The sequence below is a fragment of the Bos taurus genome, chromosome 28 (assembly GCF_002263795.3).
Source record: "Bos taurus isolate L1 Dominette 01449 registration number 42190680 breed Hereford chromosome 28, ARS-UCD2.0, whole genome shotgun sequence".
Lineage (NCBI taxonomy): Eukaryota > Metazoa > Chordata > Mammalia > Artiodactyla > Bovidae > Bos > Bos taurus.
The window spans coordinates 30,806,580-30,831,721 of record NC_037355.1 but is presented as its reverse complement, the minus strand read 5'-3'; the positions used below and the strand labels follow the sequence as shown (position 1 = coordinate 30,831,721).

Sequence of the window (25,142 nt, the reverse complement as noted above, 5' to 3'; positions counted from 1 at the left end):
CTACACCTGCGTGCCCTGTGCTTTCCGCAGGGTCTCGTAGCCCAACAGCTTCATCATCGGCAAGTAACAGAACACCCAGAAGACAGACCGCTAGTGAGTTCTGCCTTCATATCAGATGAATTGAAGGAGACCAAAAACTAGAATTGTGCCTGTTTTAAAATTCACCTGCGAGGAGTAGGCGTGGCCAAGACTCCAGAGAAGAAGGTCACCATCAGGGTCATGCTCTCAAAATGACGTGCCACCACAACTAGCAGTGTCACACTCACCAGTGTGTCTGTGCTGTGCTTAGTGGCTCAGTCGTGTCTGACTCTCTGCGACCCCATGGACTGTAGCCCGCCGGGCTCCTCTGTCCATGGAGATTCTCCAGGCAAGAATACTGGAGTGGGCTGCCGTGACCTCCTCCAGGGGATTTTCCCAACCCAGGGATCGAACCCAGGTCTCCCACATTGCAGGCAGATTCTTTACCAACTGAGCCACCAGGGAAGCCAGTGTGTGTCACAGGCATCAAAAAATGGCAGGATGTGGGCCATGGTGAACAGGCACCCACAGGTAGGTGTGGGGAGTCGGCAGGTCCTCACAGGTGAGGGTGTGGAGAACCTCCCCATCAGCAGTGGACGCTCATCAACGCCCGGGGCAGAATCCTGGCAACACGGGAGCAGCTGGTGGGTGGCTGGGGCAGACGTGTACATGCATGTGATGTCCCTCCTCCCTTCTGAGAACACACACCTGTGGGAAATGGGCTTCTGGGCGGGTGCTGAGGTATGCAGGACGGGAATCATAGGGCCTGGGGGTCTGAAAAGGCTGGATGCCAGGAGCTCTGTCCAAGGAGACTGTTCCTGTCACCCCTCAAGGTGGAAGGGGTGCTGGGTAAAGCAAGTTTCCTGGAGAAACTGCGAGGGGCTGGAAGGAGAAAGGGAGGGAAGGTCTCTGAGGAAACTGGACCTCAGGAGAAGAGAGTCCCTTCCTTAAGCCTCCAAACCAGATTCAGAATCCACATTTGAGGCCAGAGGTTCACAAGGCAGGGAGAAGTGCCAAAGAGAACTGGGTCAAAAACAGGGATATAACAATGTTCTTCAAAAGTGAAACTGTACAGGGGACCTCCCTGGTGACCCAGTGCTTAAAACACTGCCCTTCCAATGAAGGGGGTGCTGGTTTGCTTCCTGATAGGGGAACGAAGATCCCACACTGCATAGCTAAAAAAATTTAAAAAATAAATAAATAAAACTGTACAAGTCCAACAAATGTAAGAGAACGTGTCCAATGGCATCACTAAAATAAACAAAAACAAGACACCTTTTCTTGTCTATGAAATTAGCAATGAGCAAAAATCAGAATGTAAATTTGAACATGCTTTCTAGAAGATAATTTAGTAGCAAGTATCAGTTGTGTTCAAAACACTCATGCCCAGTGACCCAGCAACTCCACTTCAAAAAAACTGTCTCCCAAGGACACAGAGATGTGTTCAAAGATACAGCAAGTTGTTTGTTTATAGTTACTTATTATAATAACCACTACTCTCTCTCCAGGATAGAGACAGAGAGACAGACCAGAGAGAGAGAACACAAACCTCCAAAGCTAAGGACTTGAGGGAAAACTGAGGTTCATCTATGGGAGGGAATAGTGTGCAGCTACTGCAGGCTGTATGCTGACATAATATGATGTCTACAGTCTATCACCATGCAAAGTTTTTAAACTGTATGTGTGGTATTACCATTATCATAATATTACCATATTACCCCCAACCATTAAATAGAATATACAAATATATTCATGGAAAAACAACTGGAAGACCTTATTTCAAAAGGCAAATAGTCCTTATCTCTAAGGAGTAGAAATACATGTGTTTTTGTGTTGGGGGGAGCATATTTGTCTTCCATGTTCTACAGAGAACATGTGCTAGTTTTGCAGTTAGCTGACACTTTTAAAATGAACAGATTACCAACATCTAGGACTTTTCTTAAACAACCAGCAACTAAGGCTGCTGCATCACCTAGATTCTAGGAGTAATTTCTTAACCCTGGTGGGTTTTTTTTTTTTTTTTTTTTGAGCTTTTCTCCTTCAACGGAGGCACATTTCTTAGTCTTTCCCACATATCTGAGTAGATGGCCCTGAAAGTTAAGAAAATAAAACAACACAGTGGCAAGCGGCACCCTCCAATCATCCCAGCGACAGATGGGCTGGGTGTCTGGGCCAACTGGGGACCTGCCTCCAAACAGTTGCTGTCTACTAAGAGTCACTTTATGTATCTGCAAATCCCCTTGCTGCCGTTGAGCCCTCACCTAGACTCTGAGTAAGTCAAGCTGGGGGAAGTCTTCAGAGGACACCACCCCCCATTCTGGGCCCAGAGAGCCACAGAGCCCAAAGACCTGCAACATGCCTCAGGATACCCACCAGGTCTAATGCTCCCCATGAACCCCCTTCTCTCTTTCAGACACAGTCAAAAACCAGCTCTGGGAGGGAGGGGTGAATGTGGATGTGTCACGAAATAAGTCTTGTTGCATATCTACCTTGATCCTTGACCCCCAAAGGAGCAAAGTGCAAATTGCTATTTATTCAAACTGCCATTTGATTATGTTGAAACCCAGCTGCAGAACCCAGAGAGACCAGTCTTTATGGTGGGTAGGAACTTCCTGTCAAGGACAGTTAATTTTAATTTTTCCACTGAGCTCAACCTCAAAGTGAGGTTGATTGCTACTCGGCAAGATGGACTGCATTAGTGGAGGCTTTAATTGAGCACAGATCTACATCCCAAAAGCATAATGTTTGTTGTATACATACTTTGGGGCGAGGAGAAAAATGAAAAACAGACTTTTCTGAGGAAAAATTGAAAGCATAATGTGTTTCATAGTCAGCATGGCAGCCCCAAAAGCCAGCTGGGGGGCTCAGTGGAACCCCACACCTCCCTATGCCTCTGTCCCCATGGGCTGTTTGCACGTTTCTAAAAGCTCACTGTGGCTCCTCTCAAGACCAACAAAAAGCCCCAGGAAACCAGTGATAGATGCGGGGCCCTTGGCATGTGTTTCTGCTGCATGGAGGTGCAGGGTGTTGGTCCATGCTGGCATTCAATATGCTCACTTCTGTCCAGATCCTCTTACCAATGGCCTTGAGATGAGCCCTCAGCTGGAGCACACTGCCACTTTTTGGTCTCTTATTGTTACGGTTCCAGACCTTGTCACCTCTTCCCTAAGCTGCAGAACTGGACTTTGCACTGTTGAGGGAGATGTCATCTCAAATCTCAGATGGGACCCACCCGCCTCAAACAGAAAAACCTCTTTCAAACGCAAAAAGCTCTTCTTAACCCCCAAAGGCACATTCTGACTTGTAAGCACTCCATGGTCAGATCCCACACTCCCTCTCCAGACCTTTCTCTCCTCTCCTCTCACATCTTATGCTCTGCCCAAACCAGTCCCTTCCTTCCTGCCCCTATTTCCAATCCATCAACAAGTCTGCTGTGCCTCAGTCCAACCACCTTCCTCCCTTGACCACATGACTGTGACACCTCCAAAAGAGATCCCCACTTCTATTTTTTGCTTCCTTTCAATCCATCTCCATGCATCAGCCACACCGATCTTTAAAAAGTAAACAACACTCACCCCTTCCTTAAACGCCTCTGTAGCATGTGGCATCCTACCATACCGAGCATAAAATCCAGACTCTCCCCATGACCTCCAGGGTCCACCGTGACCCAGCCCCCGCTTTCGGTTTCCTCTTGTGCCACTACCACCCTCGCGATTACAGCCACGCAAGTCTCCCTTCTGTTCTTGGCACTTGCTGTTGCCTCTGCCTGAAGAAAACACGTTCCTTCCCCCTCTTCCCTTGCCCAGGCCCCTATCACCTGGTTGTCTTAGTTTCAATGCCATCTCCCGGCAGGGACCTTCCCTGACCACCTTACCTAAAGCAGGACCACAGTGATTCTGCACAGCTTACTGCTATCTGAAATGGACCATTCATTTATTTGCTTTCCAGAGGGACCTTGACTACCTGCTCATTGCTGCAGCATCAGTACCCAGGACAGTGCTTGGCACACAGGAGATTCATTTCCTGAACGGCTTTAATTATCTCCAGCCTCCATCCCTTAGGTTGTACTATTTCTTTGGCTTGGCATGTCCTTGCCTCCCTCTTCTCCTCCATCACCAAGTGTTGGTTGATACCTACAGTAAGGCAGGCTCAAAACCCTCTTTCCAATAAAGTGTTTCCTAGCCCTTCAAGGAATGATAACTCCTGCTTCCTCTGTCCATGTTCCAAGGCCACCTACTTTAACAAGACTTTACTCTTTGTTCCTGAAAAATCTTGCCTAGAAAGATAAGGCTATAAACGAGAAAATAATCTCACTGTTGGCTTCAGGAACTTCCTAAAATCAGTTCCAACAGGCTGCTTAAACAACTCTCTCAGAACAGTGCTTCGCCCGATGAGGCAATGATTTACTTATCAAAGCAAAGAGTTCGTATAGTGTTCACCAATCTCCTGAACATCATGATCAAGAATTTTGCCATATCCTCACACTCGATGACCCATTCTCAACCATTCATTTGACCCTCACCCTTCAAACCCCAGAAATATCCAAGGGATCAGAGGAGGGGCTGCTTTAAGGGGTCTCCTGAGACTCTGTGGAGGTGGCCCTCTCCCTCGCACTTCTTCAGCTTGGCCTAATGAACTGGTTATCTGATGGCCTCAGAGGAGACCTGGCAGCTGACGGTCCACTCCTGCCACCCCTGGAGTGTCCAGCACCAAGTTCTTCCGTATTTGGTGAATGAAAGAGTGAATGGACAAATGAATAGGTTGCCCACTCTCCAACTTCTCTAAACTGCTGAACCAGAAATATAAAAAAGGCAAAGCGGCCAGGGGGTCAGCAAGAGCAGGGCTTACACAAGGGAAGTCCTTCATTTCAGTGGCCAGGCCTATTTAGAAGCTACAATTGATGGCAAAAACCCGCGGACTGAGCTCGAGTTTTCCCCAGATTTTGGCCAGGGCTCTGCCTACAAGCCTCTCTCTCGCGCACCTAGGACAACCGCGCTGGACCGCTATGGGCTGCAGAAGGCAGGCTTCACCCACGTGCTGAACGCTGCCCACGGCCGCTGGAACGTGGACACGGGGCCCGACTACTACCGCGACATGGCCATCGAGTACCATGGCGTCGAGGCTGATGACCTGCCCAGCTTTGACCTCAGCGTTTTCTTCTACCCAGCTGCCGCTTTCATTGACGCTGCCCTCCGCTATGATCACAGTAAGAGACCTTTGTCCGCCTGAGGTCCCACCCCCGCCCCCAGTCCACGGCCCCGCCCCTCACCCTGGTGGGAAGAGGCATAAGAACGCTTAAAGTAAGCTCCCTTCTCAAATTCTGCCCTGCCAGGGTAGCTGGAAATGTCGGATTCCCTGGAGTCTCTAAGCCTCACTGAACGGTGCTGTTGTTGCTGGGGTTCGGCCTAGGTTGCCACTAATGGGAAGTCGGGAGGGCTCAGAGGAGAGGTCTTAGGCCTGAGTCTCTTCCCTAAGGCACAGCAGCCATCCTTTGAACGCCAGGGGTGGTTGGGAGCCCTCAAAGCTGGGGTGCTGCCAAGATGCTAACTGTGCCTGGGTCCAAACCAGACTAATAGCCAAGGGCCTCGATGCTAGAAAAACCTTAGGAAGCTAATCTGAGTGGAAGTATAGAGACTTCAAATTCTCCTGCTCTCGAGCCTAGCTCATACCCGCCTCTCCCATCCTCTCACCCCAGTCATATTCAGTCTAGTGAACTGTCCTGTGGAAAGCTGACAACCTCAGAAAGACAAATACCATATATCACTTACATGTGGAATCTAAAATATGACAAAAAATGAACCTATCTACAAAACAAACTCTTGGACATAGAGAACAGACTGATGGTTGCCAAGGGGGAGGGGAGGGGCTTGGTGGAGGGATGGAGTGGGAAGTCGGGATTAGCAGAAGGAAGCTTTTATATACAGAATGGATAAACAACCAGGCCCTACTGTATAGCACAACGAACTATATTCAATATCCTATGAGAAACCATAATGGAAAAGAATATTTAAAAAGACTATATATACATGTATAACTGAATCACTTTGCTGTACAGCAGAAATGAATGCAACACTGTAAATCAACTGTATTTCAATTTTTAAAACTAAAGGATGAGGCTTTCAAGAAAAAAATAAAAAGAAAGCTGACAACTTATTCTTTGTAAGTGCCAAACTATGAGAATCTGAGTTTTACGCTCATAATGTCCAAGTTTTTCAAGGTTAATTAATAACCATCTTTAAAAATCACGGTGCTAGTCCTTGTGCTCCAAATGCAGTTTTAGCTGCCCTAATCCAGGTAAAGGCTGCAAGGCTATTTTCGAGAGAAGGGCACAGTGTAGGTATGTATCCGGGTGAGATAATATTCCATGATGACTGCAGGTTGCATTTCAGTGGCATTCCATAGAGGTCAGAGGGGCTTCAAGTCCTTGACCTGTGCTCTGGCTTCAGCCCCATGTGTCACACACTGAATTATGGAGTCATCACATAATTCAGGATATACAGTTACTAAGTCTTTCTGGCCACAAGTAGTTACAATAAAGAGGCTCACTGACTGACCAACTAGCCTGCTGCAGAAGCTGCAACTTGCAGCTGGGCCAAGGCCACATCTGCTGGAGAGTCTCAGACCTTGTTTTTTATTTTGGTTCAGAAAGCAATGTCAGAGTGAAGGGGAAACAACAAAACAACACACGGAGCTGCAGTGCTCGTCTTGGGGGATGCCTCATTTCAAAGTCATCCTTTTTATGAGTCTATTTATGGATCATCTTTCTGTGTTAGGCACATTCTGGGTCCCAAGCAGGATCAAAAAGCAACTGGACTCTGACTCATCACCATAAGGTGAAATTTGCCTTACACTATTTGAAGTTAACTGAAAACATATTTGACATTAAAAAACAAAAAGATTCAACCACCCGATCCTTCCGATTCTCTTTAATGTGCTCAACTTGCCGTTACTATATCTTCAACCATCCCCTTAATGGAAGGGGCCTGGCTTCGGAGAAGACAGGGCTGCTTTCAAATTCATGCTGCACAACTTACTAACAATGTGATTTCTAAGCCTTGGTTTCTCCATCCGGTGATGAAAATATTTACCTTGAAAGGTTATAATGAGGATCAGCAGTAACCCACAAAAAGCACTTAGCCTAGAACCTGGCACACAGCAGGCTCTCAGATGTGTTTGATAAAGAAAGGTTGCGCACTGCGAAGCACATAACCACACCAGCACGTGCATATCATCATAATAAAGTTTCCAATCCCCAAAGGGGTTAAAAAAAAAAAAAAGGAAAAAAGACATTCCAACTTTGAACTTCGGTGGCATAATACACGCATAGGACAGCTTGCCCAGTTCCTGACATGCCATTTTAGAGTCCGCCCCCACTCACGGCTGAATTAGGAAAGAATGGGCTGTGGGGTCATATGCTTATGCCTGGGCAGATCTCAGAGCATCGCTGTGGCTTGTGACAGGCAGACGGTGCGGCCAAAAGCATCATGCTAGCCAAGAAAGCATCAAGAGAGAAAAGCATATCCACAGGTCAGAGGACATGCAGGGAGTGTGAGCCTACACCAGCTGGCTGGGGGTGGGGAGCAGGACTGGACAGGACCCTGTTACCAGGTGGGAGGGCTGATTCCTTTCTCTGTGCCCTTTGTATCTGCATATCTAAAGACTTCCTCAAGCTGAGGGCTCAGACACCAACCCTTCAGGACCCAGGCAGATGCCATAAATGAATGACGCTGGCTGTGCCGGAGGCCATGGGGTGCAGGGAGGGGTTCTTATGGTTAAGCCAAGAGCCCCGTATTCCCTCCACAGGGGACAGCTGCTACTCAGTCCCAGCCAGCAATCATCTTGTGAGAATCAGTGCTGATGTGGTAGATCTGACTTTACAGGAAAAGTTTCCAACCTGGATTTTAACATAAAATTGCTCAAATTTTAAGTGTTGGCAACACGTTGAAAATTTCTTAAAATGCTGCAAAGACCAAACAAAAGAAACCCAATGGCTGTCAGTTTGTAACCTGTGCCCTGAGTAGTCAGAGTAACAAAATAAAATGCTAGTTAGCATCAGCAGAGCCTCCATTAGTGGAGACAGTATGTGCTCGCTTGTATGGCACATGCGCAGGCTGCCTGGATGGGCCTTGTCACACCCTGGAAAACCACAGGATGCTCCTGTAGCATTTAGAGCCAGATGCACTCGTATGTTTCTTATTATACTCTTGCTGTAAGAGGTGTTGACGGACAGTCTGGCCAAAAGGCAAAGAAAGGCGTGTCTTTTTCCGTCTTTCCTGTTCTTCCTTGGCTAGTTCCAGCTTGCTGCATAGTTTCCCACACTGCCCCTCACAGTCAGTCTCTTTTTGAAAAGCAGAAAAGCATCCCTCGTGGTGCTGCGGAGCTGTACTTGTGGTCTGTAGTCAGCCTCACGGGGCCCACCCCATGTCTACCCTACCTTGATCTGACCGTGCTGAAATAACTCACCAAGCAACATCAGTCACTCCTGAAAAATCTTGGGAGATAACAGTGTCTTGCCCTGAGAGCTAGGGAAACAGAGACCCAGAGAAGTCACATGACACAGTGAGGGTCACAGAGTTAATCAGAGGCCAATGGGCATCCCTTCTGTCACTCAGGCCTCACGGAAGAGTCCTTCGTCCCTATTTTCAGCATCTGGTGACTGCAGTATAAGGAGTCACCAAATATCATGAAAGGTGAGACATTCCAGCTGATTGCAGGATCTGAACTGAATTATCATGCTTCATCAGAAAAAGAAGGACAAAATACTGCCACCGGAGCCCCATTGGGACTGCCTTCTCTGCTCTTGGCATGGCATCCTCAGAGCTAAGTTACTGTAGTTTTCATTTAATGAAATCTTCTGAGAAATCCCAGGGCAGATACCACGAGGTTCTAAAGATCAGATTTGAGTGTCACCACTCTCCTTTCTTTGTCTTAAACCAACAGTCCATAGGCTGCTTTTGAAGCCATCTTAAAATCTATTATGAATAAGGAAGGTATGAATAAATAAATGAAGTCTGCATTTGAGGAGGAGGCTGATTCTCTGGTGCTTCTGACTTTAACCAGACCAAGATTTTCAGGGTGTTTAAGAGTCTCCTAACCCACTGCAGCAAGAACAGGCCTGATGCCTGGCAGTTCTAAAACATGCCACATATCCTTTTTCTGAGGACTTCCATGGGTGCAGACCATTTTGGGAGGAGAACGAACTCTGCCTTTGCAGGTTCCAAGGTAGTTAGTGGGAGACAAAGGGCATACCCCTCAAACCGAGGGAATGGGATGGGATGAGCTGGTGATTAACAGGCTTGGCCTGTATGACTGATTGGAGTGACCAAGGCCTACCTTCTGTCACCAGTGAAAACGTGCCACTAGGTAAACAGTAGAGACGAGACAGCTGAACAGCATCAACAATGCAATGAATACGAACTTGGGCAAACTCTGGGAGATGTTAAGGGGCAGGGAGGCCTGGCATGCTGCAATCCATGGGGTCACAATGAGTCAGACATGACTAGGTGACTGAACAACGAGAGATTCTGGATTTGACTTTTCCTCATAAAACTGTGGGAATTCACCTTTTTCGTAAAAGGTCAAAGGAGGAATGCTTAATTGAAATCATTTCTCAAACATAAATTGTGGCCTATCAGTGGACTGAGAAATCAATTTAGAGGCTGTGACTAGTATTTCCTGAAAATTTCAAAAGATTAGGAAAGAACAGAAGCCATCAGCATGCCTGGCATGTGGCAGAAGTGCTAATTATTTTGTAAAACTCTTGTCTGATATACACATACCTGTGAGGCCCCTTTATAGCCTTTAATGTCTCTAGTGGCAGTGGCCTGGGCTTGAATCAGGTCCTGCCAGCTGTGTGACTAAGACACAGCACTTCTGTGCACTTCAGCTGCCTCCTTTGTAAAACAGGGGCACTGATTCTATCTACCTCATCAGGTTGTTGTGAGGACTGACTAAAATGTGCAAAGTGCTTGGAAGATCCGGGGTGGGCTAAGCCCATGTACGCGTTAGCTGTGAATTTTATGCCAGGGGGCAACGCGATGTAACACAGAAGTAGAAAATCACCGATCTAGAAAATGCCAACCCTGACAATGATCCCTTCCCTCAGGGTCCTAACCCTGGCTGGCATCTACCTCACAGAGAGCCGCCGGCTTTCTCTGGTGTGGGCCATGCTGTGAAAAGGCCAAAGGCAGCCTTCCTCCCCTCGTTTCCCCAACTCTCCCGAGAGCAGGTTCTCACCATCCAACATTGGGCCCACAAGGGTGCTGCTTAGCAAGAGACACAGAACAGAGGGAGCAGTGCCCTGAGACACTGGGAACAGCTCCTCTACCCGAGGAGACCCACCAAGCTCACGAGGCTGACGGCACTAGCACTGCCATCGTAAAAGCAAACTCTTTGGCCCTTCCCCTCCTCCCACTTAACAGACTTCAGGCTCCCTGAAGACTTAATGAACTACAGCTTTCGTCTGTTTCAAGTCTTTAGTCATGACAGAAAGAATTACCCTTTTTGCCAGGAAAGGAAGAAATGCTTTAGTTATCAGCAGAGCTGGCAAGAGGCCAGGCAGCCTCTGGAACGGTCTGTGGGGATTAGAATGCCAGAGGTAGTCATTCCACTCCAGAAGCACAGTCATGCCCCTGGGCAGGGCCAGCGCCCCCAAACCCTACCCAGTGCTGAAGAAGCCAGCGCTGCTCTGGCCCTCTGGCCTTTCTAACCAAGGTGCACAAGGAAAAGGCGGCCACACTTGCAGCTCAGCTACCGGGACTGGAGGCCTGCTTGCTTAGCTTGTGCACACTCTTGGAAATGAATCACGATAAAATTAAGTTCTCTATGAGGCTCCTTCCGAATCAGCACTTTTGTGTGTGTGAGTGTGTGTATTCCATGAGGATGAGAGGGACACAGAGCCGCGTCCCCTCAGAAGTGTTCTTTGCCAAGCTCTTTGTATCTCCTGACGGTGCTCCACAAACCCAGTGACATCTGTGAACATCTTTCTCCTTGGTCATCCTTCCAGGCCTGGGGCCTGAGACTTAGGAACAACTTTGGGGTCACACAGCTTAAGCTTGGCCCCAGCAAACAGATCCTAGAACCACAGGAGAGGGCCACCACTGCACTGGGATGGTGGTATGGCCGTGCAGGGGACAGCCAGAGATGCTAATCGCATTGCTTTCTCTGTCGCCAGGGCACAGTAGCAAGGAGCCACCACACAGGAGGGTCTCAAGAACAAATTGCTTTGAACTGTTTCCAGCAGTGGCACCATCTTTCTGGGTGACCTCTGGCAGCCATTTTGCCTCCCTGAGGCTGTTTCCCCATCTGTAAAGCAGGGATGAGAATAATGAAACCTTGAAGGTTGTATTAAGGATGAAATGAGATAAAGCATGTTGATGCGCTCTGTGGGCTCTACTCTAGAGCACTGCCAAACGGAGGCCTGAAGGATGGAACGCAGCTTCTCATGGTGGCTTCTCATCAGGCCCAGCTGTTGCCATTGATGGTGACCAAAGGGAGCTTTTTTCTAGTGGAAATTCTTCTAGATCTCCAGTTTTCAAATTTTACAGTCTCAGATCTCTTCCACACTCCTAAAAATTACTGAAGGCCTCAAAGAGCTGTCATTTATGTAGGTTAGATCTATCAATCTTTATTAGAAATAAAAACTGAAAATTTTGAGAATATTCATTAAAAAATAATAAAGTAAACCAACTGCATAAAACAATTTATGAAAAAATTACATTTTCCAAAATAAAGTTAGGGAGACTTGTGGGATTATTTTACATTTTTGCAGATCTTTTTGATGTCAGACTTGAGAGAATCCAAGTGGGTTCTTACATCTGCTTCTGCACACAATCTGTTGTGATACAGTGTCTTGATGGAAGTATATGAAGAAAACCCAGCCTCACTGAGATATGTAGTTGGAGAAAGAAGGGATACCTTAATAGCCTTTTCAGAAAACTGTGGATTTTCTTCTTTGATATTACACCAAAACTTGACAAATGATAGCTTCTTAAAAGGCGAGTTGTGATCTGGGATTTGAAACCATATCTATAAATGTCATACTCTGTTACATGAGAATCCATTGGTCTGTCTTGAACTCTGAATGAATTTTTTTACCCATCATGATTCTGTAATCTCTCACTGGTCCCACAGAAAGTCTTGTTCACTGAGTTAGGCAGATCTTCGAAATGTTGACATTTTTCATTGTACATTGTCTAAAGACACATTTGTTAATATCACTGCTGATCTTAACAGAAAAATCCTAAGAGTATTGTGAAACTGTCAATCTCACAGTGGTAGATACAAGTGTTCCCCAAATTCTACTTTTTGCTTGAAAGCTTGCTTTTTATCACTGGCAACAGATACTGTCAATTGTTTTTTTTTGATGTGACAGGCTCACTTCGTTCACTTCTGATAAAAAGTCTGCCAAACGCCCAAGTTTGAATTACCATAGTTTTTCTGTCATTCATTCTTTTAAGTAAAAATGGTATTTCATCAAACACCATAAGCTGAATTAGCAAAATTCAGCTTGCAACTCAATCTCATAAGCTTTTCCTTGCGATAACAACTGTACTTTGGTTTGCAGCCTAAGTGCTTTATATGTATATCCCATTTCATCACACAGAATATTAAGAAGTGTAACCAAGGGCTGAAATTTGATAAAATTAATTTTTACTGCTTCATCAAGGATATTCTTAAGGGAAGTTGGCTTGTTTTTCCCCCACGAGTGCCTGGTGGTGAACACAACGATTACTAGTCTAGTTCGGTGCCTCTGCTGTGATTCACACTAAGGGACCAGCAATTCCTCCTCCCTGCCTTTGCACCATCATTGCAAAAGTCAAAGCAGTGAACGGGGCAAATATCACTATAGTACTATTGTGAAAATAGCGTTAACTCTATAGATCTCCGCAGAGTATCCTAGGAACCCCCAGGGTCTTAAATCATGCTTAAAGAACCACTGATCTAGATGACGAGTTCATCATCTAGACTGTAAGAATAGTCATCCTGTGGTTGTACTACATGACACGGTAAAATTATTTTTGAAAAATCTTATCTTGTGAATTTTACTGACTTGATTTTGCTCACAGCTGACCTGAGGTTGTGGCCTCTTTTGACAGTTGAGGAAGCTGAGGCTCCACAGGCTGAGTGGCTAACCCCAAACCCAAGTAGTTAAGAGCAGAACTGAGTCTGGAACCCAGGCCTGCAGGAGAATAGGCTAGGGTTCTGTAGGCAGACTGGGTCATGTGGATGCTCACAGATACCATGGCAAGCAGACCATGCCCTCTGTCTCGTAGGACTGTGGGTAACTTTCTCCTTACTGAGGTTAAGTGCATCAGGACTGCAAATGGTGCAGAAAGCCTGACTTTCTCCACAATCCACCTGCAGTCATGGAAGGGATGGAGTGCATCTGCTTAAAGTGGATTATGGTTCATCCATACAGAGGAACTCTGTGCAGCCACAAGAAAAAATAACAAAGAGAGAACTCTTCAGAGGCTGATATACAAAGATCTCCAAGACACACTGTTAAATGGAAGAAGCAAGGTACGGAAAAGTGTGTAAAATTGGCTACCTTCTGGGCAAGGAAAGACGAGAAAAAAGTATGTTTTTGCTATGTATAGGCACAGATACTTCTCCATAAGAAGAAGTGGTAATACATGTCACTTTGGGGAACTGAGGAGCTGGGTTGGGAGGGAGACTTTTCAATGGGCACCGTATTATACATTTTGAAATCTGAACTCTACTGGCTGCCCTATTCAAAATAAGCACTAAGAAAATAAATAATATGAATATATTATAAACATGAAGAAATTTCAAGTGAGCACTAAAAAAAAAAAAAATCATAAAATTTTTACTTCTGCACGCTGATGGAGCTTTCACTTGGAGGCGCTTTGGCAGGTAGGAAGCATCAACTTCAACCCCTCCTCCTCCTCACCGAGGCAACGATAACATCTGTGGGCCTTTGATTTGCGCCAAGCAGTATACCAAGTGCTTTAAGCAAATGCCTTTACAAGGACACTAATGAAGATACTGATGGTATTCCCACTCTACAAATGGGGAAGCTGGGGCTCCCAGACACTCAGTAAGTTGCCCAGGGTCCTACAATATGGGAGAGGGATCAGGATTTGAGCGGGTTCCACCTGAGCCCCACACGTACGCTCCAACCTCCAGGCCACCCTGCCTCTCCAATGTGGGTCTTTCTTCTCCCGTCTCCATTTCAGATAAGATCCTGGTTCACTGCGTCATGGGCCGCAGCCGGTCGGCGACTCTGGTCCTGGCCTACCTGATGATCCACAGGAACATGACCCTGGTGGACGCCATCCAACAAGTGGCCAAGAACCGCTGCGTCCTACCCAACCGGGGCTTTCTGAAGCAGCTCCGGGAACTGGACAGGCAGCTGGTGCAGCAGAGGCGACAGGCCCAGCAGGGTGAGGACGCCGAGAAGTGTGAGCAGGAGCCGTAGGGCCCCCTCGCGGGGCCAGCTGGACGTTTGGGAACGGAGAGGGAAGGCTGGAAACAGCTCTGCCCCATGACTTCTTTTGTCGCAGAGAAGGGACATGAAACCAAAGCTTGACTCCTTCCAAACAATCTTAAACTTCCCGGGGGCTGGTGAACAGGGGGGCATTCACAGTGGGCTCCGGGACGAGCCCGGCGCCTGGCTTCACTGCAAAATGGCGCGGACCGGCTTCCTGTCACAATTGGTTACAGGTGAGCGCGCAGGCGCCGTTCTTGTTTTTTTTTTTTGTAAGATGGAAGCAGAGAAGAGTACTTAAAAATCTGTTGACATTGTGCTGTGATTAAACATTTGGCTTTGTCTGAAAGTCACATTCTTAAAAATATAATTTTAAAATATAACTTTATTTTCTAACCACAGAAAAAGTGCCTGGGAGAGCTGTGTTAAACGGTCTGCTCCTGGGGTGGGGACGTGCGGGCGACAGGGATTTCCCTAACGGCCGCTGCTGCGTCTTCTTTTCGATAGACTCCACATGCTCAGGTCACCATCCGGAGACGCTGCTCTCTGCAAGTTGTAGACAGCAATTTATCTGGGAGGGGTGGGGAGTGGGGGTCCTGAGACCCTGCACAGAGGACCCCTCTTGGCTTCCCCGCCTTCCTCAGGGAGCCAGGGCAGTTCAGAAAGTTTGTCAGTCGTGTCGGACTCTTTGTGACCCCATGGACTGTAGCCCGCCAGGCTCCTCTGTCCATGGAATTCTCCAGGCAAGAATGCTGGAGTGGGTTGCCATTCTCTTGTCCAGGGGATCTTACCGACCCAGGGATCGAACCTGGTTCTCCTGCATTTCAGGCAGATTCTTTTATCGACTGAGCCACCAGGGAAACCAATAATTTTGAAAAGAGACTTTGGGGGACTGGAAATCTTTCATTTTGATTCTAGTCCAAGCAACACGAGCTTGTTTTCAGTCCCCGTATAAAATATTCACAACTGTGTTTGCCCTGGAATGCTCGAACCAGGCAGCCTTGTGAGCCTGCTCCCCACCCCCATGCCCCACTAATCCAATCACCACGATCACGATTCCATTCTTGAGGAGAAAGCAGCAGCAGGAACAAAGCTGGGGGAGATGTCTTCTAGAACTAGAAACTGGATACCAGACAGAACCCAGAGAATGATGCTGATGCCAGTAGTCAAAGAACAGAAAACCTGAAATGATAATGGCCTACGGGGAAAACAGGAAAATGAACCCACTGGGAGCTCAGCAGCTTTGTAAAGCCACCCGAGGGTCACCCCGTGACTTTAGGGGTGCTGCCCTGCTTTTGTGAGTCCTCGTAGGGCTCCCTGGGATTGCCCGTGATCTGCTCTGGGGTCACCTTGGCCCATAGTGGATCCTCATAATGACTCAGATTTGGGTGAGGGAAGCCCTATACACAGGCTCTTGGAAAAGAGATGTGGACCAAAAGCGATTCCAGTGGCCCCTACTTAAACTTTCCCATTACAAGATCACAATAGCTCTTCTACATTCAGTTCTTATCTCCTAGGTCTGACCATTTCTGGTCCAGAAAGAAATATTTCCATTTTAATGAGATGTTACTTTTATACATCATCGTGAAGTATTTATGAAGCCGTATGTGGGAAGGATAGGTCCATTGGCTGCTGGTGTCCCTCAGAGGGTTCTTGTGGTGTTTTCTCTCCACCTTCCCACATGTTCCCACCTTTGTGGGGCTATGAGTCCTGTCGAGCAAAGCAGAAGTAGATCACTTTGAAGTTAAAGCCTGGCCTCTTTAAGATAGGAGCCAGGGGTAGAGGAAAGGAAGAACAGAAGTTTTTGCAAAAGCGTTTAAGTTCTTCAGAAATGATATATTCATTTGGTCAACAAGTATTTGAGAACCTACCGCATGCTAAAAGTTGGGTTAGGAGGCCAGTGCAGAAATGTCGGCTGTAACGACATGGGATGAGGGAAGCAGGTACTGAGGGAGAGATGCAGTGGGGATGAGGCAGGGGAAAACCCGCTTTAGACCTGAGAAGATGGGGTGAGATGAGACTTCAAGGACAGCACTTTCCAAATGAGGAGGGAACATTCTAGGCTGAGGAACAGCACAGGTGAAGTGGCACCGAGGTGGCAAAGAAGTATGTTTCTACCCAGTGGGAGTGTGTTTCAGTAACTGCCCATCAGTGAAGCTGGGGCTTGTGGGTGAGACAGAAGATGGATACAGAACAGTAGAGACACTGTATTTTATTCCAAGTGCGAAGAATAACCACAATCAGTTTTTAAGCAGGGGAATGGTTTGATCTATGTTTTAAGAAGATCACTTTGGAAAGAAAAAATCACCCTGGCTGAAAGATAGAGAATCGATTGTAGGGAGGTGAGGCAACCAGTAAGAGGGTGTTGAACTGTTGACAGGAAAGAGGAAGATGGTCTGGACTAAGACAGCACCAGGCGACTAGCATTCAAGATTATTTTAGAATTATCCTGGCGAACAGACAAAGCCTGCTTTAAGGGACAGGACTGGAAAGTAGTGATTTGGTTTCTTGGTGGTGCCTTAATACTGAGATGGGGTTGACCAGGGCAGAAATGGGGGAAGGAGGGGCTAGAGATCACCAGTTACATCATGTCTAAGACATACAAAAGATGACCCATGATTTCACCTTCAATCTACAGAGAGAGCTCAGAGGAACATCCACTGTTAGCAATATAATCCTGGGTGCTATCTGCATAGAGGTGGTGTTTGAAGTCATTGTACTGGGTGAGATAATGAGAGAAAACAGAGGAAGCCCTAGTGCCCGAATGCCTGGGTGTTGGAGGAGGGAGAATAGGGAAGATGGAGAAGGGAGAAAACCAGGAGAAGGGAGAAAACCAGGAGTGCGCTGCAAAGAAACTGAAGCTCCTGCTTCATAATGTAACTAGTTGTACTGTAAACCAGTATTGCTTATAACAACAAAGTAACCTATATTTGTATAGCACCCAACAGTTTTAAAAGCATTACGTATTAGTTAGCTAAGCCTTTAAATCAGAGAGCTGACAAGTTACGGCCTTCTCTCAGAGTAAAGTGTTCTAGAAAAAAAGACTATGATTTGGAGAGAATCAAATTCGTTTCTGCTCACAGATTTCAGTTCAGTGTGTTTGGACAATTAGTTAGCTTGTTTGCCCCGTTTCCTGCAAAGGATGGATATTTGTGACATTTTTTTCTTGTGATATTGTGAGTCATTTTTTCTAAAATGGAATGTTGGCAAGGAAAGCCAATGCCTTCACACCTGGGTAGGCACCACCTGCGCCAGTAAAAAGGCCAGGCTGCCAATTGACAATCACTTGTTAAAAAATTCTTCTAAATGAAAGAACACATTACTGGGTCTAGAAGGTATGACCTGTTCATGGGTCTCAACCTAATAATGACTCTGTTTCTCCTGATGAATCCAAGTTCCTGTTTTCTGGGCTCCCTGGTGTCACATTTAAGGCTGAGCTGATTTCTCTAAGTGAGAGTAGGCAAGTGCAGAGCAGGCTCAGATCAGCAGCTTCTCTCCCACCAACCCTTTCCATCTGTGATGAATGTTAGGACTTGGGGCCCGCAGAGGGGCTCCCACTCCTGGCTGTGCTGCAGTCCCTGGGGAGCCTGTAGGACACCAGGAGTCCCCAGTACCGTTCTTAAATTCTGGTGCGGCAGGTCTGAGGCAGTGACTGGGACTTCTCAAGCTCCCTGGAGGACTGTGAGGCAGGCAGAGTGTGGTAAGCCCAGGCGCCACACAAACCATAGGGTGCGGTTACAAGCCATTGCAATACGTGGAACAGAGGACAATCTCAGTCCCCAAAGAACCTTATTTAACACAAGAGAAGAGACTAAATATGAGATGGTTTCCAGGTGGGGCCTGTGGAAGGTTCTGCAGAGTTCCGCGTCAGCTGGTTAGCAAATCCCCCCAAGCCCTCTACCCCTCCTAGGGGCAGACTCTTGCCTGAGGTGTGGATCCACCGGGTTGCTAAGATCCTCGGCAGCTCTAGAACCGATGCCAACAGTTGATTCCAACAACAGCACACCATCACTTCCTGCTCTGAAGGAGGAGGAGAAGTTTCCTTTCCTACCAGAAAAGCACCTTAAACGTTCTCTTCTCCCCTTGGTGACAACAGCCTTTGCAGAAGTGTCTTCTTGGAAGCCCTCCCTCCAGCTACTACAGATGTTCCCCCACTTGCTATACAGTTTTGGGGAGGAGGAATCAAAAGATAAAATCTTGACACTAAGCCCAGACTGCTTCATAACTGTGGGAGAAAAACGGTAAGGGTGAGTGAGTGCACGAGGCAAAGCCCTCCATCGGGGCCCGGGACCCCGGGCTGTGTGCACTGTCCTCCTTCCCACACGGGGGCACGAGGCAAAGCCCTCCATCGGGGCCCGGGACCCCGGGCTGTGTGCACTGTCCTCCTTCCCACACGGGGCCGAGTCAAGCATTCGTTTCTAGGCTTGTCACTTAATCACCAAATGTTTTAACAGTCAGACAGGGCTTTCTCTGAATGCCATAATGTTTGTGAATAATGACGTTTTCCCCCCTAAACTTTAGATTCTAAAAATAACATCCAATCACTCATTCATGACAGAGCAAAACTTGCATGCTTATTCAAGAAAATGATATTTCAAACATTCAAGTCCAAATTGGGTGCTTTTGTTGTTGTTGTTATTACTGTTTATAAAAATGAAGTTTGCTACCAATGGACTAGGCCCTAAGGGGATTTTATACAGACTGTACAAACGAGGCAGCTGGATATTTGGGCAGGATCCCTTTGCAAATGAAGATCAAAGTCAAAAAGAAAAAAACAAATTCACTTTATTTTAAAGACAATGATTGGCATACAGAAGGTATGCACTAGCATAAAATAAACTTTCATGAAAAGCATTAAAATCCATTATAAATTAATTTATTAAATAGGTATTTGGTATATGTGATGGTTTTATTAGATATTACTCTTATTTATTGCCAACCCCTCCCACAAAGTCAAAACAAATCAGAAAATCTCTTAACTCCGATTTACACTAAATAATTTATTTTCCCAAAATGTGAATGTGATCTGAGATGTGACACATGATATACAGTTCAATTGGTCATTCTCTATCAATCATAATATGACAGGACACAAGAGGCTAAAAATGGCTCATCATAATTTATTTTATGTTAAAATGTACAGCTTTTTTTGTTTTTTGTTTTTTTTTTTGAAGTGACCGACTAAAAAGAGAACAGATAAATACAAGAGTGTCGCTGGCTCCTATTTTATACAAGGATTACGCCTCTCCTGCTTGGCCCTTACAGTCACCCTGTACAGGTACAAAGGCTACAAAAAAGGAAGCGATATAAACAGACACAAATAACTTTTTTTTGCTTTTTTTACATGCGATTTGTAAGCTTAGTTTGAGCTATTCACAAGCTACTTCTCTATTTTTCCTTAAAAAATAACTCCAATATTTTATAAAGATAGAAAAATCTACAGATGGAATGAAAATGTAAAGTTAGAGGCATTTCCATAAAATAGCAACTTTACACCAAATTCACTATTTTTTTAAATCCTGCCAAGTATTTGGACATATATGAAATGTTTCAAAACCTGACAGATAAACACTGAGATATGCTTCATTCAATAAACAGAAGTCTGCATTTATAAAACAGAAAGCTGCCTTTTTTTCCCCAAAGAAATCTGTCACCAAAATGGAAAAGGGTCTCAACTTTACACCAAACATTTAGCAATAAAACCCTTTTGACTAACCAAATGGGAATAGCTTTTATAGCTCTTTACAGTTTTATAATTAACAAAAATATAGTTTTTTTTTTAAACCCTCAAATTAGGGCACCCTAATCAAGGCAAAAAACTTAAGAAATGGCTTACTGTTAGCACAACACTCGTACAGTACTACCAAATGCACTGTCACTAACAAAGACATTAGCGGCATGCTGAAGTGTCACCTCAACGAAATATACAAGAACTGAAAACGGTCAAGGCATTTACATGGAGTGGACAGGGGAGAAAAAAAAACGCTCTAGGTTCAGTATTAAAACAGATAATTTGGGGTGGGGCGGGGCTTGATATCCACATTGTTTAATGGAAGCAGTCACAGCGAGTGGCTGCCTCCATATGTAGTCCAAAGAGAGGCCTTCCTTTGCAGAGAATTTCATATAAAAGTAACAGAAACAAAGGTACCAAAAAAGAAAAAGGAAAAAAAAAAAGATAAAAAGAAAAACAACTTTATAAGGCTTTCTGCTGCATACAGCTTTTTTTTTTTTTTTTAATAATAAATGGTGCCAACAAATGTTTTTGCATTCACACCAATTGCTGGTTTTGAAATCGTACTCTTAGAAGGTATTTGTGCAGATCAATCCGAGAGATGCCCAGGGGTTTTGTGACAGCCCATGTTGCCTACCGTCTCATGTAGGACCCATTGAGAGACTGTTTGGACATGCCTGTGTTCATGTAGCCATGGTGTCCGGGGGCCGTGTACATCATGTTACTGTGGGGCGGGGTCTGCATTGGCTGCTGGGCATATGGCTGGGTCCCCATCATGCCCATCTGCATCTGCATAGGGTACTGGGGCGTCTGATTCATGTAGCCATGATTGCTGTGGTAGCCACTATTCATCATCGGCTGGGACATGCTGTACCCGTTCATGGCATTGAGGGTGTTCATGTTCATGTTCACAGAGTTGACATTGTAGGCTGGGGATGGCATCAGGTTCACACTCATGTTCATGCCCCTCTGCATCGTTAAAGTCCGTGCAGGACCTTGCATGGCTACAGTCTGGGAGCGCCCATAGATTTGCGACTGATGGGTGGCAGCGGCTGGTGACAGAGACGCTGATTTGGTTCTCATGGAGACGTGGCCCTTGCTGGCAATCTGGGTTTGCAGTCTTTGGCTGTGGGAGATGCCAATATTTGATGCAGCCATGTTCCGTTGCAACAGAGGTGGTGGCAGATTCATTGGAGGAGGAGTCAGGTTGGGGGGTGGGGTCATGGTAGCTTGTGCTTGGGGTCCCCCAGGGACGGAGTGTGGAGACTGAGAAAGCTGAACAAGCCCTGTGTTACTTAATGGTGTGGACAAAGAGGCACTGTTTGCATAGGAAGTTACAGCAGCGGAATGGCTGTAAGGCAATGAATGATCAATAAGTGTATTAGTTAACTGCTGTAGTTTGGCAAGGCTGAAGGTGGCTGACGGCTGTGGGTAATGCCCAGCCCCAAAATCACTCTGACCCATCCGTTCATATAAGCCAAGGTTGGCATTGCCAGTCTCGGGGATCTCAGCCAGCTGCATGGGTGGCGTGAAGTTAGCAGCCATGCTGCACTGTGCCAGCTGCTGGCTGCTGCTTGGGGGCCTCTCCACCACACAGCCTTGAGGAGACTTGACGCTGCAGGTCGGGGGGGAGCTGATGCTGCTCTGCTGCAGCATGCTGCAGCTCCCGCTGATGTTGGACATCTGCTGGGTGACAGCACAGCTGCTCTGTGTCAGACTGCTGGAGGTGAGGTTGCTGTAGGAGCAGCTGTTCTGTGAAGAGCCATTTCCACAAATGCTGCCGCCCATGGTAGAATCATAGCTGCTCGGGTTTTCGTAGTTCTCGGTTGTGCTCTCGATACTGCCCAGGTCACTAAACCCGCTGTCCACAACTTGCTGCGAATGATCCGAAACGGACGGGACGTCCATCATTGGACTGGTCTCCATGTTCTGCAGAGACGGCACTGAGATGGCACTTTGATCTGGGCTGATTTGGGCATAGCTGTTTTCCAGGGCAGGGACGCTTGGGCTACTGACAGAACGTACTGACTGGCCAGGGTGGGAATGGACGGATGAAACTGGGCTGCTGTGGTCTGACTGCTGGCAGTCATCTAGAGTGGCGGAGATCTGTGGGCTTTGGTCTGCATGGGTGTAGTTCTGTAGGCTTCTACAGGCCTCTTGAGTCTCGGCGCAATCCTGAAAGGTGTCGTCCTGTTCACTGTTCTCCTGGGTCAAGGACTGAACCGCCTGGACGGTCTCAGAGTCTATTTCCAAGGTGGCTGTGTTTCCCTCTTTGAACTCAGAATCTACTTCTTCACTGTTCTTTTGGTCCTGCTTCTGTGCCTGCTCTCCTGGGGGTTCCTCATCAGATTCAGGGGCAGTTTCAGTGGCTCCAGCAAGCTCCTTAGGTTCACTATTACACGAAGCTGGGAGGTCAACACCACAGTCCATTAGGACCTCTGGGTTTGAATGACTAGGCTGGACACTAAGGTCTAAAAAAGCCTCCTGGTTTTCCAGTACTTCTTTGAAGGCTTCTCTTGGGTGTTCTTCCTTCTCCACTTCAGCAGACTCCATGTGACTGTCATCCTCATCATCGGCATCATGCCCCTCGTTGTGAGATGGCTCTTCCTCCTCTTCCTCCTCCTCTTCATGATCATCCAAACGCACAGGGTCTTCTTTGTCCATGCAGACTTCTGGCTCCTCTTTTTCCTGACTCTTGGCACCACTGGGGTCTTTTTCTACATTTCCTTCCTCTTCCTCTTCTTCTTCCTCCTCCTCTTCCTCCTCAGGTTTGATTACATCGTCTTCAGGTTTTCCAGCCGGTGATTTATTTGGACTTACAGGTGCACACGTCTCCTCCCTTCCGTTTTCGTCCTGAGGCAGCAGGGGTTCCACGGCTTCCTTGACCCCCTCCTCAATCCTGGTGGAAGAGGGGCTGGATTTGTCTGCTGGAGTCTCCTTCTGTTCTTCCACTGTTACCTGGTCATCAGGCTCCATGGGTGTTTCTGGCGGGGTGTACAAGTTCAGTTTAAATCCAGTCTTCCTCTCTTTGTTTGGCCTCCACTTAGACAGACCACGCTTTGTTCCTTTTGGCCACTGTTTGCACTTCAGAGGTTCGGGATTGTCTCTACTGGCTTCTTTCAAGTTATTTGCACCATCATCCATATTGTCTTAGCGAGGAGACAGAAAGGGGGAGGAAGGAGAATAAAATCTTAGAAAGCATCACCATAAACAATTTGAATTCATTCTTCTAAATAATTTATCAAATACTGATTTTCGATTTAGCACTTTAAGCTTTGATGCTAAAGATATAATAAAACCTGATACAGAATAATATTGTGGTTAAAAAAAAAACAACTGAGGGAATAACCTAGGCCTGGAAAATAATACATGCTGCACACACCGTATACCTACCCACCCCCCCGACATAACCCATTCTTTACACAAGGTTGTGCTTTTTTATAGGAAGCACATGAATAATAATGTGCTTATATTATTATATAAGCAACTATAATAAGTTTATTTCAGTTTAACAAACAAAATATTCTCTAACACAAAAGCCTGGAATTCCACAATGTGAAAAGAATCATTTTGAATATTTGCAAATTAGGAAATGCAGGTGAAAGAGGTTAAAGTTAGCTCATATCCCAATCACCACTAAACTGGAGAAAGGAATAGAAGCCTGGCTCGCATATTTATCCTGAGAAAGTGAACTTCTGCTTGTGGACATTTACTGGTTTGAAATGATCTCAGATGACATTATTTTCTTTGATTTGAATATTCTCTCTGGCATAAAAATAAACTATGTACCTCTGAAACAAATGAATAACTAAATAACCAAAACATAAACACATTTCTAATCTACTCCAGGATCATTTCTGCCTGACACACACTATAATGTAATTACCGTGAAATTATTGAACATTTAAAATACAAGTATTCTTTTTATCACTAATTCTATCCACACTGCATTTTGGATCCATGTGCAAATGTGTATGGTTTGAATATTAAATAAGAAACAAACCATAACTGTCAGGTTCATTTTAGCTCAGCTAATCTTATTTTTACTGTTAGTTGTATGTATGTATGAATATAAATATATTTCTATAAAATAAATATATATATTTATATAAACATAAGCAAGCAAACAAGTAAATATATGAATAAATACAAACATAAAACACACAAGTCTTAATATCTTTATAAAATTAATGATCATATCGATCTCCTGCATGCATGCTCAGCTGCTTCAGTCGTGTCTGACTCTTCGTGACCCCTTAGACTGTAGCCCACCAGGCTCCTCTGTCCATGGGACTCTCCAGACGAGAATACTGGAGTGGGCTGCCATGGCCCCCTCCAGGGGATCTTCCCAACCCAGGGATCGAACCCGTGTCTCTTACATCCCCTGCGTTGGCAGGCGGGTTCTTTACCACTAGCGCTACATGGGAAGCCCCACTGATCTCCTGGAGGGTTCACTTTAAAGAAAAAGCTTCATAAAGAGAAACAGTCTTATTAGAAACACTGTTTTGGAGAATAAAACAAGATCTAATTAATAACCAGTGAGGAACAGAGATCCCTTTTGCCAGAATGGAGTGGTTTCTAATCCAATCAGCGCAGAGGAGGGTAAACACTGGGCTCACCTATTAATAAAAGGATTACACGTAAACTTACCTGTCTGTATTACATTCAAGCTGGCTAACTGAAAAGACGTGTACTATAGACTGATCCTTCAGAAGTGCAAAGTACAATACCCAGTTAACAGACCTCTCATGATGTTCAAATGGCTTCACTTCTATTCGCACAAACAGGGAACAGGCACACCAGTGACTCTGGACTCCAATTCTCACTCCACATGCTACTAGATCTACTAGCCTTTTTAGGAAAACTCTGCTAATCAGAAGATGAAATTTCTAATAACTATTTTTTAAGAAAGAAGATCCTGAAAGGAATCAGGTATAATACAGC

At 45.9% G+C, this 25,142-nt stretch overlaps 3 protein-coding genes across 9 annotated transcripts in view; 1 reads left to right on the top strand and 2 right to left on the bottom strand.

Annotated features, from left to right (window-relative positions):
- The window catches only part of SAMD8 (sterile alpha motif domain containing 8), a 122,394-nt gene extending 108,036 nt beyond the window's left edge, over positions 1-14,358 (bottom strand). The window contains exon 1 of the mRNA XM_059882681.1: positions 14,279-14,358. The gene's annotated coding sequence lies outside the window, so the exon portion shown is untranslated. The remainder of the gene's footprint in view (positions 1-14,278) is intronic.
- The window catches only part of DUSP29 (dual specificity phosphatase 29), a 31,982-nt gene extending 17,097 nt beyond the window's left edge, over positions 1-14,885 (top strand). Inside the window, exons 3-4 of one of the 2 annotated variants that reach the window (XM_005226476.5) lie at positions 5,004-5,224; positions 14,217-14,885. In XM_005226476.5, coding sequence (XP_005226533.1) covers positions 5,004-5,224; positions 14,217-14,458 — 463 coding nt within the window. In that variant the 3' untranslated portion in view covers positions 14,459-14,885. 2 annotated transcript variants of the gene reach the window in all.
- Positions 14,886-19,321: 4,436 nt separating this feature from the next.
- Positions 19,322-25,142, bottom strand: part of KAT6B (lysine acetyltransferase 6B) — a 182,089-nt gene continuing 176,268 nt past the window's right edge. For all 6 annotated transcript variants that reach the window (XM_024986873.2, XM_005226509.5, XM_002698885.7 and 3 more), the window contains one exon: positions 19,322-23,347. In XM_024986873.2, the coding sequence (XP_024842641.1) occupies positions 20,832-23,347 (2,516 nt within the window). In that variant the 3' untranslated portion in view covers positions 19,322-20,831. The remainder of the gene's footprint in view (positions 23,348-25,142) is intronic.